This window comes from Pelobates fuscus, chromosome 2 (genome assembly GCF_036172605.1).
Source record: "Pelobates fuscus isolate aPelFus1 chromosome 2, aPelFus1.pri, whole genome shotgun sequence".
Lineage (NCBI taxonomy): Eukaryota > Metazoa > Chordata > Amphibia > Anura > Pelobatidae > Pelobates > Pelobates fuscus.
In genome coordinates, this window is record NC_086318.1 from 251,312,580 (window position 1) to 251,327,429 (window position 14,850).

Here is a 14,850-nt window from a genome sequence, read left to right on the forward strand (position 1 = left end):
GTCTAATTCTTCAGACCCAACTTTTTCAAGGCTCAGAAAATGTAAAAGCTTTGGTCTTTCTCTGAAAATTATGAAACTGCATGCTTGCCTTGGAGTCAGGCAAGGAATCTGAACTATAAAAAGTCAAAAAAATCTGTGAAAAATACAAGTCAGGAGTCCAAATAAACATCAAGGGCTTGTGGCTTGACTTTAAATGGCCTACAGCCGAGCTTCAAAGAAGGGAATAACCCTTAATATAAGTACAAATATAAAAATAAGTAATCTCTTTAATTTAAAGGACCACTCTAGGCACCCAGACCACTTCAGCTTAATGAAGTGGTCTGGGTGCCAGGTCCTTCTAGGGTTAACCCATTTTTTCATAAACATAGCAGTTTCAGAGAAACTGCTATGTTTGTGAATGGGTTAAGCCTTCCCCTATTTCCTCTAGTGGCTGTCTCATTGACAGCCGCTAGAGGCGCTTGCGTGATTCTCACTGTGAAAATCACAGTGAGAGCACGCAAGCGTCCATAGGAAAGCATTATGAATGCTTTCCTATGTGACCGGCTGAATGCGCGCGCAGCTCTTGCCGCGCGTGCGCATTCAGCCGACGGGGAGGAGAAGAGGAGGATCGGAGGAGGAGACCTCTCCGCCCACCGCTGGAAAAAGGTACGTTTTAAACACTTTCCCCTTTCCAGAGCCGGGCGGGAGGGGGTCCCTGAGGGTGGGGGCACCCTCAGGGCACTCTAGTGCCAGGAAAACGAGTATGTTTTCTGGCACTAGAGTGGTCCTTGAAGCAGTCCTGAATTGAAGCTCTGTCAATACAGATACCTTTATTAGTTCTAGCGACAGACATTACAACAGTAACCAGGACTATGGGAAAAAAGGAGGGGGTAGTGCTGAGGTATACATTACCGATATTGGGTGCCGGTTGGCTAGATGGGGACAAGTTGTCCAAAATAAACAAAGCCTCCACACTACACTCCAATGTATCACAAACCCACAAAAACTTACAAACTCCCACACCCACAGGGTAAAGGTAGCTATTAAAAAGAGGTAAATGGGGAGGTAGGGATATGGGAATCTTAATAGGTGTCCATGAAACTATCTATATTCCAACTGAGAATGGAATCTGGACTATGTGTCTGTGTTTTAATGGAGATCCACTGATGAAAATGTCCGCAATTTCACCCAGTTTATTTGAACCTGAGCCAGCAGGTATAGCCTTCACCTATTGCCATAGGATGAGTGGAGCCTGTAGCCATAGAAAAACATTTCCACAGTTCCTCAAAGATTGATAGTTGGCCCTTGAACACATTCACGATATTGCTAACAAGAACATTGGGACAAAGGCAGTGCAGAAAGATTATTTTTATTTTTCATTTACTTGAAGGGGGGTGTAACGGATCACCTGGCACCCCGACTGGGTACCTCAGTTGATGGATGCTCCTAGAGCTTACCAAGGACCATCAGCACTACACCGAGCATTCCCCTTGACACCTCCAGGCACTGGACAACACTCAGTCCTAGGAACTCTGGAACTGAATGGGGAATTAGCTCTAGTCCTTACAAAGACTTTCCCCGTTGAATCTCCTGCAAGCTGGAACAGCAGACACAAGAGCAAGCTTTCTCCCTGCAAGCTAGAACACCAGACACAGGAGCAGATCTTCTTTCCCTCCAATAACAGGACGACACACAGTTTTGGAGTGTAAGCAGGAACAGACTGAGCTGGGGCTTTATTGCTTCTTTTATACACATTTCTCCACAAGGTTACCACCCACGTAGGCCTTGTGGAACAGCCAATCAACAACGTACAGTACAGTCAGACACTCCCAGCTAATACACACAAACCCTCCCCTCTGCCTGTGATACAATTATCTCAACACAATGGGCTAACATAATTATCACAGGCAGGAAAATGTACAGTTTTACACAATATTCAGAACTTCCAAACCATACATGCAATTTCCATAAAAGACATATTCTGAACCAGCATAATCAGTATACAAACATATTCAAAACTCATACAATTTGATCCAGTGGTTCAAAAGATAAATGGAAGTCCTATTTGACCAACTACAAGCATGGCTCTCCTGCCCAAAACAGTTCCACAGATTTAGGCTGTGCAGTCGGCCTATCTTCTCCTCTATCCTGGAGATAAGTGGGTTTTTTCTAACTTAATTATCTCCAGGTACAGGGAATATCTCAATTTACAGCAACAGTAACAATACATAAAAATACATAATTCCTATTATACTGAACAGAACCCAGACCTATCCCCAGCTAGCTTGGATCTGAGCGCTCAATATATCCGAACAGTGCTCAGATCCCACGAACAGAATAAACCCATGGGGTTAAAGTTTAGCAAGGGCTGATGAGAGATTGAAGAGGGACAAAGCAGCCAGTTTAAACTGGTCTGGCAATGTCCCTGGGACAGCGCCCTGCTGGAGAAACAATAGACAGGAAAAAGGGGGAGGGGAAGAGGCACATTTTCTCATGGAATTAAAGGGGCAGAAAAAGTGTGTTACAATCCAATATGCCCAAATAATGTTTCCAAAGGGCAATACCCCCAGAGGCCATAGTCCTGGGGCAAGAGGCTGGCAAACGGGCCCCTCCAAAAACCAGTGGCGAGGTCACTTTTGCCACAAGGGGCAATGGACATCCTGATATACATGACACTGCTTCACATGGACTGAGGTACAACTTAACCTATTATCTCTTTAATATTCCCAGACCAGTGAGAAGAAAAACAAAACAAACAAATTTGCTATCCTCAATAAGGCTTTTTGATCTGACCAAACATATGCGGGATCATGAACAACTTGTGCAAGAAAAAGGAAGTGATCAAGTTAAATGCTGCTGATGGGTGCCAAGATGAGAGATACAAAAAAGCATTGATGAGGCAATGTAAAACTCAGCTCTGTAGACAATTACTTTCAGAAGTCAAGTATTTTTTTCTGGGGGGCGGGGCCTGACTACAGAAGGGAGCAGTCGCATGTCGCTGCTGCTCCCGCTTATCGAATCACCAAAAGCCGATTATCAACTCACGGAGGCTGCGGACCAATATCTTGGGGGACATCGGAGCCGACAAGTGGACACCACACAAGAAGTGGTTCTATGTGCCGGAATCGACCCACGCGGGTCTGCGGCCCACATGCATGGCGGCGGTGGGGGAGACGGCCGCTCTCCCACTGCTGAAACACACGGCAAGGCGAAGCTCGAATCCCCGTTCCCCCCCCCCTATGGACCGGTGGGGGTTATCCCGGTCCCCTTTGAAGCGACACATATGGCTACTCGGACCGCACCAACCCACTCGGGCTTGGGTCCCGGACACTCCGGGCCCAGCAGTATGGCGGAGGCCCCGAGCCTTATGGAATCTGTAACCGTGCAACCCTCAAGCCTGGAATTAATATTCCAACAATTTATGGACAAACTGGATCGACTCTTCGCAACACCCCATATACAAAACGGGGGTACATCAGATGGGCCGAGGGGACAGAAGCGGAACGGGTCTTCTAAGGGCCCTACATGCTCTTCATCACCAACGTCAAAAACCGACTCCCACCCGGGCCGAGGGTCATTGGGAGACTAATCCCTCAGCGTCTGCACACATCGCCGGAAGCCTAACCGCCGCTGGCGGCGACGGAACACCAGGGCTACCCGAAGCGCCCCTGCAGGGAAAAACTTGGCCTCTAGCAGCACCCAAGTTTGTGGCGCCATGATACTGGCCCCGCACGGAGCCCGGGACAAAAGGGAGACCCAGCCGCCCTTACTCCTCTCCCGCACTCTAAGTACTCCTAAACCACCTAGACCTATGCTGAGACCACAGTCCCACACCGGCAGCGGACACAGACGAACTCAGTCACGCAGGGCAGGGCAAGAGAGCCCGGCTCCGAGACAGCCACGACAGCGGCAAGCCCCGACCGGAAAGCGTACTTCACAGACAGCTTCAAGGGGACCCCACACAGTAACAGCTCGTACCTGCAGAACCTCAGCACATCAGGTCAACCTACGATGCCCAGCCGGGCTATGGGACTCTGTATGCCCGCGGAGAGGAATCGGGTAAGCTCCCCTCAACACGAAGACTTTTCGGCCACCAACCCTATCTGGAGGAATTGGCAAAACAAACACGAAAAAGTGGACACTACCTTACCTCTTACGTTCTATATCATTTCTACAGGTTATTTGATTGACTTTGTACCAGCTGAAACACCGAAGATATATTTTGTACCTGACATTAATATAGCCTAGAGTAACCTGACAAGTTAGCTTAAATGTATGGTATGCAACTGGGTGCAAAGGCAGCTTATATAGTTTACACATGACGAAGCTCCAGGCAAAGTGTGTCTACTTTAGCTGTCAGACCTGCCTACTGTATTGCCTTGTCCTGCGTGACACTTATCACATATTGTTATACATGCTTATTTCCAATCGGGATATACTCTGGCTATGTACTCACCAGATCTGCTATAAATAATGTCTCTATGCATGCTTTCTATAAGGGCACAAGCATCTGTGCTCTCCTAAATCCATACTGTACAGTGGTACTCAGTTTAAGTTAACTACTAGCTAGTTGCGAAGAGACCCTATCTCTAAACTCTGTTTACTTGTGTTGAGCAAATCCTAGGCCTTTGACCGTACTAGATGGAGCCCATGGTTACATGACTACAGACGGGCAGGGAACTGACTCAGACAAACGCAGCATTAACACGTTGCACCACACAGCGACACCGATCAGCCTGATATCTTCATGACACTCTCTCCTGTTAAGCGTGACACGAGTCCTACGCAAATCGCCATAAGCGAAAAGAATTTACACATGATTGGCAGTTATACGCATACCTGTACCGCTGGTGAGCATACTCTGCTCTTACCTCGAGCCCCAGTCGAAAACAAACATGACTAGCTGGACCGTCATAATGTCTACCCATACTCCACCGAATAGCAGGCCATAACACTCTAGCATGTAACCGATCTGACTTTATGCTTCCTAGCATGTATTAAAGCTTGATAACACGACGTCTATTACTGTTCACCTGTTCTAACAACTTATTGTCGTTATGCATGTTCATATAATATAAAATGAGGCTGATTCTTCTAGGAGATTTTGTAATTTTTCATGACGCTTCTAAACTGTATAATCCCTGCAAATCGCCCTTTCTTCATTCTGTACCACCATAACCACTTGCCTCAATAAAATAAAGATTGACAAAAACAAGCACATATACTAAAAAAAAAAAAAAAAAAAAAAAGTATTTTTTCTATGGGGTTCACATTTGTGTGACTATAGTAATTTGATCTCATATTTAATGTTATGTTTTATGGGAGTTTTCAAAGTTTGCTGAAGAGTTTATGCAAACACTGCTAAAGACATTCAGATTTAATAAAGAGGTCTCTACCAGTATAAAACATTTTTATAAGTACATGATAAGACGGACAAATTTCTAATAGTTATTAAGGATATACTAGCTTCTAATATACTAAAAGCATGGTGGTGGAGGAGGAGTGCGCATCTGCCAAGATACATTGATAATGGTCAACTAGACTCAGACCACACACAAGGATTAATTGAAAACCAAGTACCATTAATTAAAACGAGGCACCCTGTGTGGAAGTGGGTGGCTTATTATAAAGTATATTAGTCTTGTGATATTTATTAAAAAATAATAATAAAAAGAAAGAAAGAAGATAAAATATTTTTCTTTTTGGCCACTTCATTAAAACTCCACAGGTAAAACCTGGAAGGAATAATTAGTTTGGTTATGGATTTAAGAGAATTTAATTCGGACAAATGGGACAAAACAGATTTTAGCACAAGTCCAGACTACAGATAAATATGTGCATGTTTTTCAGAAGTTTGCCAGTATTTTGTCTGATGAAAACTAAGAAAAGTAAATATTGAAACAAATTGTTTTTATTTACACTTTTTTTCCCTGCCCAACAGCAACAGACAATGTGCTAGACATATTTTCAGAACTCACAAGTTGTATAGAAAAACTATACTAGAGATGCACTATAACTACACAAGTAATACTTAAAATGATATGAACTCCCTCTAGGTATGGATTGTGCTGGTCTGAAACACTTGCCCATAACTTTTCTCTGGTCTCCTTTCCTGACATAAAGTTTGTATCTCTGCTACAGCCTGGGCATATAATGCTATTTATGCCAGTTCCATGGTGTGGGGGAGGACATTTGGGAGGCTGCTCATGAAGTCACCACATGTGAGGACATCGGGAGCAAATTATGATGAGGTGGTATAGTACCCATATAAGACACCACAGAACGGTAAACACCACTTCATATCTTTGCTGTAGGTAATGCTGGCTTATGGGCATGTATGTACACATATGATGGGAAGTTCCAGAGTAGATTCATTTTGGGAAAACGTCCACGGTTTTTAACAGACTATATAACTTGAACCCCTGTGCTTTCCTTTTATCTAGACTTATTGATTGTGTACCATCACACTCATAAAAACTATTAAATAAAATGACCATGGCTGGTTGTGGATGGTTATACACTCAGATACACCAACAAAATTGAGCTAATAAAAAAGAGAGCATTAGGATATTAATCCCTTAAGTACACATGACATGTGTGACATGTCATGATTCTCTTTTATTCCAGAAGTTTGGTCCTTAAAGGAACACTATAGTCACCTAAATTACTTTAGCTAAATAAAGCAGTTTTAGTGTATAGCTCATTCACCTGCAATTTCACTGCTCAATTCACTGTCATTTAGGAGTTAAATCACTTTGTTTCGGTTTATGCAGCCCTAGCCACACTTCCCCTGGCTATGACTGACAGAGCCTGCATGAAAAAAAACAACTGGTTTCACTTTCAAACAGATGTAATTGACCTTAAATAATTGTATCTCAATCTCTAAATTGAACTTAAATCACATACAGGAGGCTCTTGCAGGGCCTAGCAAGCTATTAACATAGCAGGGGATAAGAAAATCTTAATTAAACAGAACTTGCAACAAAGAAAGCCTAAATAGGGCTCTCTTTACAGGAAGTGTTTATGGAAGGCTGTGCAAGTCACATGCAGGGAGGTGTGACTAGGGTTCATAAACAAACGGGTTTAACTCCTAAATGGCAGAGGATTGGGCGGAGCCTGGCACTGAACCGGACCGGACGCCATTTCTCCCAGCTCCGCAAATCTAATTCACAATCCCGACAATATCTCGGAAACAAGCAGCCATCCGACACTGCAAACGCCATAAACAGCCCGGGGACACCCTGCTGAATCCACAGATGCCCTTCCAGTACTCCCCGAAACATCTGAAGGCAAAACGCAAAACCGGGGCCTACCACAAGCCCTCATACCGCGACCTCGAGTATCTCTGGGGCGGGGATCCTGACGAAAACGCAGCGGAGCTGTGGTCACCCCAAACAACGCCTGCCACTACACCCATGGGGCGCAGAACTCAGAAATCCACCCCTGGTAACGTACCCGAACAGAGGGACATAGGTGTCATGCTCCAACGACACACATCAGCCAATATGGCGGCCTCCGACCACCCACCCTCACCAGGGCCTCCCCACACAATTGCCCCTGCAGCACCCCAGCTGCAAAGCCCAAAAGTAGACGCACAGCCACAGTACACAGCCCCTGTTAGCAACACTGAGCCTGCAACTAAACAGGACCTCCAAATCCTGTCTACTATGCTACAGGACATACAGGGCCTACTTGCTGCCGACCTGCCCATCCTGAAATCTTCCATGCAGCAGACTGGCTGCTACAGAAGCAGAGGTTAAAGAGCTCCGTCAAGACACCTCCAATATACAGACCTCTATAGCCCAACTACAGGCAACTACAGGCAGCTCAACAGGCTCTATCAATACAAGTGGCAACACAGGAGGACAGGTACCGCCGTAACCATATTAAAATCAGGGGCATACCAGCCACCATACCTCAGGAGGAACTACCGCATTATGTAAGACGGTTACTAGCCACAGTGCTGCCACCCGCCACCGCCAAAAAAGTAAACATTGCTGGGATGTATCGCCTACCGACGTCCAACGCTACCAACACTACAACACCGGGCGATGTCATTCTCCGCTGCGCACTACCTCACGACAAGGGGCAAATAATGACAGCGGTAAGAAACAAGACCCCGATTACATTTGAGGACTCACAATTGTCCTTTTACCAGGACTTATCCAAAGCCACCCTGCAGTGGCGAAAATCCCTAACCCACGTCACGGCCCAACTAAGGGCGGCAGGAGTGCCCTACAGGTGGGGACACCCACGATCACTTCTTATCACACATAAAGGGACTATCCGTAAAATAACCACAGGGACCGATATTCCTGCGTTCCTTGCAGCTCTGGATATCCAGGAGGAGACGGCAGCCCCGACGGGCCTAAATCGCACCCACGGATGGGACCCATCCAATGTGACACCATTTGTGCCAAGATCTACAAGCGATAGCCAGCTGGACACCTGACTGGCAGAGACATTCCTAGACCGACCTAAACCCACTGAGGGGTCTTACTCAACCAGCAGCTCTAAGTCGCACAGTTGCGAAGTTGCAAAAATTTTATCGCTGTGACGTTATATGCTTATTTTCACTAAATGTTGTTATACATATGTTTTTCTTTCTTTTGTTTACCACTGCAAAATCTCCAACACGGGGACAAGATCCTCGACTTGTACCATCCAGGAGTAGGGAGATTAGGCATTCTACCACATCACCAGGCACCCATAAAGAGATGCCTCCTATAAACCTAGTCCGGTTCTTTTTAGCCACACATGCGCAACCACTGAATCATTCATACCCCCCCCCGCTACCCCCTTGGTTAGGGGCAATACCTCCACTGAGAGGTCGGCCTTACACGAAGGCACGCAGCACCCCCTCCCTGAAAAGACGAGGGCACCACCCACACTACGAATACCCTAACGCGGAAACCGTTACATGCAACTTTGGACCTATACCCAGCCCCGAGTTTACATTTAAGTAAAGTCAGGTCTCATTACGGTGATAACACCTCTTAATATCCCCTACAGCGTGGTTCTCCGCACTGCTCGATATACTCAATTACAGCTCCCAGCTTCTATACTTGCCTTTAATAGCGCGCATCTACAGGATGCACGCATGTTTATCTAAAGGTCTGATCTCCTACTCACCAGCAAGCTGTAATAGACTCATCACCTTACCTTTACATCTATGTACCTCATAATCATAGTCAGTGCGAAGCCTATGAGAGTACACTCTTCACTCATCTACACCCAACACACTGAACGCCACTATTCCTTAACGTTTTTTTTCTCTTCTTAAAAAAAAAAAATGCGCAGCACTCTCAACATGTATAATGTTATTGCCTGATACAAGTTGTAAAGCTCTTATTTGACATGTTTATGTTTCACAAGTACTCAACAATGCACAACCAAAATAAAGAATTAAAAAAAAAAAAAAAAAAATGGCAGAGGATTGAGCAGTGAGGCTGCAGGGGCATGTTCTATACACCAAAACTGCTTCATTAAGCTAACGTTGTTCAGGTGACTATAGTGTCCCTTTAAGGGGTTAGAGGGATTTGAGCTCAAAATATGGACTGTCCCATCTAAATAGGGACATGTGGGAAGAAAGGTAAACTGATTTATCTTTATTAAGCAATGTCTAGCAATTCTGATCCGTATCCAACAAGGATATTATGAAACTAGAAAAATTGCGGAGGCAAGCTGCAGATTTAATAATGGGAATGAAAGGTTTTAGTTTGAAAAAAAAATCTGCCATATTTGCATTTACTAAGGGGGTATTCCAACCACCATAATCATTATAGCTTATTATCAAGGTTAAGGTGAAAGGAGGCTATGGATACAGATACTCCAGTTTTTATCAAAGCATTTTTAAGCTTGGGGAAAAAATTGAAAACAAGAAACAAAAAAATCACAAGAAACCCAGAGGACCTCCAGCACCCAAAAAATGCCCCCCTTTGCTTGGGGATCATGATGAGGAAGTAGTGCTTCCTCATGATTTGTCTAATAATATTTTTGTGGTGGAAGTATGCATTTCTCATACAATTTGAGGACACTGAAACAATGGATAGGCACAGACTAATCCTGCTTGGCCCCAGTGCTACTCAGAGTAGGGATTTACCGATATTGATTTTTTAGAGCAGATACCGATACTCTGTGAACTTTCAGGCCGATAGCTGATAACTTACCCAATACTCTGTACATTTACCATTAAAAAAACAAAAACAAACTATTTCTACACAAATCTACTGTTAACTGAACATGTTTATTTATTTGCAAATCTTTTTTTATCAAGGTAAAGGCACAAAATATACATGCCAGACAGAGTTTTTTTATGTTTTCAAGAATATATGTGTGTATAGTGGATGCAGTGAGAATATTTGGTTAGTGAATGCAGTGTGTCTGTTTGTGTAGAAGATGTAGAGTGTGTGTTTGTGTAGTGTATGCATAGTGAATGCAGTGTGTGTTTGTGTAGTGTGTATATAATGAATGCAGAGTGTGTGTTTTTGTAGTGTGTGTATAGTGAATGCAGTGTGTATTTGTGTAGTGTGTATATAATGAATGCATGAATGTGTGTTTGTGCAGTGTGTGAATAATGAATGCAGAGTGTGTGTGTTTGTGCAGGTGTAGGTATGCTGTGTGTAAAATGGGGTGTCATTTTTTTTCCCATTGTTAATTTTTTTATTTTCATTTCTTACATGCACAGAAAAAACAACATAAATTATAAACAATAATAAAACACAATAACATGAAATTAGATAAAATAAAAATACATAAATAAAAAAAATTACATTACATTTAAAATTACATTTTGCTTTTCTTTGCTATTGCCTTAATTTCATTTGTAATCCTTATATTCAACTCATACAAGTGTGCAACGTAAAAATAATTGACATTGACAACTAGTTCCTTCTCACAAGCGGAATGCCCAGCTTCGTCCTGTTTCAACAGTTTTAACAATTTTTTACTTAAATCTTTCAGCTTTGCAGTCATACCCTATCAATTATTCATTAATATGCAATAATGTACACACTTTAACCTCTTATCTGTTTTAGTCTATTCCTCCTTTTGCTATAACCTCAATTTATACCTTACACCTATATGCTAACCAATCTTGCCATGCTTTTTCATGGCCACCTTCTCTTCCTTCTATTTTATTTACTATTCTCTCATAGTGATACGTCTTTTTTTTTATTTTTATATATATAAATATTATTATTTTTTTTGTCCCCCCTCCCTGCTTCTTACCTGGCCATTCCCTGGTGATTCGGTGGCATGGACTGTGCAGGGGGCCCAGCAACACTCTTACTTACCTTCCCAGCAGCTCCTTTCAGCTCCCCTGTCTAACTTCTCTGAAACTGTTGTGTTTACATGTGAAGGGTTAAAACCTGGGGGACCTGGCACCCAGACCACTTCATTGAGCTGAAGTGGTCTGGGTGACTATAGTGTCCCTTTAAACATTTGCGTCCCTAATTAACAGAAGCACTGAGATCTGTTTCAGACCTATACACAGACAAATACCGTATTTTTCGCTCCATAAGACGCACCTCACCATAAGACGCACCTAGTTTTTAGAGGAAGAAACCCAGAAAAAAAATATTCTGAACAAACTGTCCCATAGTGTTTCTTACTATGGGACAGTTTGTACAGAATATTTTTTTTCTCCCCTGTCCCATAATGTCCCCCCCTCCCTCTCCTCTCCTCTCTCCCATTGTCTTCATCCACCCCCTCCCCATAGACTTCATCCACCCCCTCCCCATAGACTTCATCTCCCCCCCTCCCCATAGACTTCATCTCCCCCCCTCCCTATAAACTTCATCTCCCCCCCTCCCTATAAACTTCATCCCCCCCCCTCCCCATAGACTTCATCTCCCCCCTCCCCATAGACTTCATCTCCCCCCCTCCCCATAGACTTCATCTCCCCCTCCCCATAGACTTCATCTCCCCCCCCTCCCCATAGACTTCATCTCCCCCCCCTCCCCATAGACTTCATCTCCCCCCCTCCCCATAGACTTCATCTCCCCCCCTCCCCATAGACTTCATCTCCTCCCCCCCTCCCCATAGACTTCATCTCCTCCCCCCCTCCCCATAGACTTCATCTCCTCCCCCCCTCCCCATAGACTTCATCTCCTCCCCCCCTCCCCATAGACTTCATCTCCTCCCCCCCTCCCCATAGACTTCATCTCCTCCCCCCCCTCCCCATAGACTTCATCAACTCCCCCCCTCCCCATAGACTTCATCTCCTCCCCCCCTCCCCATAGACTTCATCTCCTCCCCCCCCTCCCCATAGACTTCATCTCCTCCCCCCCCTCCCCATAGACTTCATCTCCTCCCCCCCCTCCCCATAGACTTCATCTCCTCCCCCCCTCCCCATAGACTTCATCTCCTCCACCCCCTCCCCATAGACTTATCTCCCATACTGTCCCCCTCCCCTTGTCCCATAATTACTTACCTGTCTTGCAGCGTTGGCCGGCAGCACAGGGCGCACCGCGGTAGTGGAACTTGAATTTCATGTTCCGGTTTCCGGCGGGACTGAAAGGAAGTGCGCACTCAGCTTGTGCACACTTCCTTTCAGTCCCGCCGGAAACCGGAACATGAAATTCAAGTTCCACTACCGCGGTGCGCCCTGTGCTGCCGGCCAACGCTGCAAGACAGGTAAGTGAAGCTTCATATTCGCTCCATAAGACGCACAGACATTTCCCCTCACTTTTGAGGGGAAAAAAAGTGCGTCTTATGGAGCGAAAAATACGGTACATCTTATGGGCAAGTTGTAAAATGTACTTCTCTTACAAAAAGGCACACAAGTTAAATTAGTTTTGTTGAACTTTACAACAGCCTGATATAGAAAATGAACATCATGATTATTATTATTAAAGTATAAGAGAGATTGAATCTTACGACTTGAAATGCAGTATGACAGTCTGCAGTTGATCTTCCGGTAGAGCTGCTTGTTAAAAGGCCAGATAAGAAGTGTAAAAAGTTGAATAAAGTTCACTATTAGTCCAGTCCCAATAAACACATAGCTGATGAACAAATGGCAAAGAAACTGAGACTTCAAAAAGCCAACGGTGTTCATTGTTCACTACACGTTGATGACTGATGTTCCAAAAACCATCCAGATAATTAGGAGAAAACCTATATTAAAAAAACAAGCAAACAAAAACAAAATGTTATATTGGGATAAAAATCAGAGTAAATGAGATACAGGATAGCTAATAGGGATGCACCAAAATTTTGTCTGCCGAAACTTGAGGGGAGGACTGCTAGCTCGGCTTCCAGGCAAGGTAATTCAGCTCCTCGGGGGACCTGTCCCAGCACTGGCTGACCACCCCACCGGACATCCTCAGCAGCTGCAACCTCCACTGGGGGGAGAAAACACCTGTCTATGGGGGAGATGGCAGCCTGCCCCCTGTTGGCCTGGGGGAGGAGAGCACCAGCAGTGGGGGTGAGAGGGCCAAACCTGGATAGCACATGTAGAACCTGCAGTGATATGTGCTGGAGAACTAATGCTTTCTCACCCTTTAGGCTCACAGAGCATCATGGGAGTTGCCGTTTGACAACAGCTACCTCTTTGACCTAGTAATAAATTTAGGGTTATTACTTAGTTGTCAACTGTGAGGAAGTGAAAGTGAAATTAAACAGATTTTCTTTTTTTACGCCAAATTAGCCAAACTGAAAAAAATTTTTTTTTTCTAGTTTTGTTATTATAGCCTAAAATATGAAATTCACTGTAAGTTGCTAACAATTAAAAAGTATAATATTAATAAAATTATAGAAAAAAATCATTTGGGGAAAAAAAGTCATTTTCGCTTTCGGTTTTCGGTGCATGCCTAATAAATATGGTTCGTGTCATGCTTTGAAATCACAGTCTACTTTCAGAAACATTTCCCTATACAAGCCCATCTACATAGCATCAGGATGAAGATTTGTTAGTTTACTAGTGTTTATACTGAGGCTGCCAATTCTAAATGGAGCCCCACCTGCCTCGTCTGCTAACAGCAAGCTTCTGTTTCCACCCCACAGTGTGTCCCTTTTTCTTCAATAGTATACTGTAAGTCATTTCACCACACTTAAATATATTATCTGTCTAGATACCAGAAATTTGGGAGTTCTCGTTCACTAGTCAGATTTCTTTGGATATCAAAACATTGAACAGTCCATTAATGGCTTCACTTGTTTTTGTATAAGATTGTAATTCTTTTTATAGACAGTAGACAGCTGAACTGCAAATTCAATAATCCCCAGCTGAGCAGAGGTTAATAAAATATGCTCAGTGAAAGAAACCTGTAGGAGAGCAAGGACTAGCTGAATATTAATGGATATATAAGTTGGAGCTTTTTCCTAAGATTTCCCATACGGTCAACATATATACAAAGTTCGGCATCTGCTTTATGTTTGTCTTGTACTTTTATTAGGTATGGCAAAACACCACTGTTCAGATGAGTCTTTTTTGTAGCAGAAAACTGTTTAACATTAGATGCCTCTAAAAGAAAAAATATTTGAAGGTTGCTCTTCTCACACTATATTCCAATGGTTGAACGGTTTAATTAAATGAATAAATGCTTGTAGGGATGATAGCACAATGGCATTATCGTCTATTAATCTGTCCACAAAAAAAATGTATGCCTCTAAATTACAATTATCCAGAGAAAAGAATGTTATCTCTTACTGCAACATACAGTTACATTATGTCGTGATGTAAATGCCAATTCAATGCATGGACACAAAAAAAACCCAGATGGGACATTTTTTCCTTTCTCACAATCAGCAATGTGTTATTGGACAATACATCCTTTCCTGAATGTTTCACTATACAAATTGTTGGAAGGAAGGTGGGGTAAAGACTGGGATGTCTAAAAACGAAGAATACTATGAATAGTAACTGTATTT

The 14,850-nt window shown here is 43.7% G+C and overlaps 1 protein-coding gene across 1 annotated transcript in view; it reads right to left on the reverse strand.

Annotated features, from left to right (window-relative positions):
• The window catches only part of AGPAT4 (1-acylglycerol-3-phosphate O-acyltransferase 4), a 173,650-nt gene that overhangs the window by 116,713 nt on the left and 42,087 nt on the right, over positions 1-14,850 (reverse strand). Inside the window, exon 2 of the mRNA XM_063441221.1 lies at positions 12,859-13,095. Coding sequence (XP_063297291.1) covers positions 12,859-13,036 — 178 coding nt within the window. The 5' untranslated portion in view covers positions 13,037-13,095. The remainder of the gene's footprint in view (positions 1-12,858; positions 13,096-14,850) is intronic.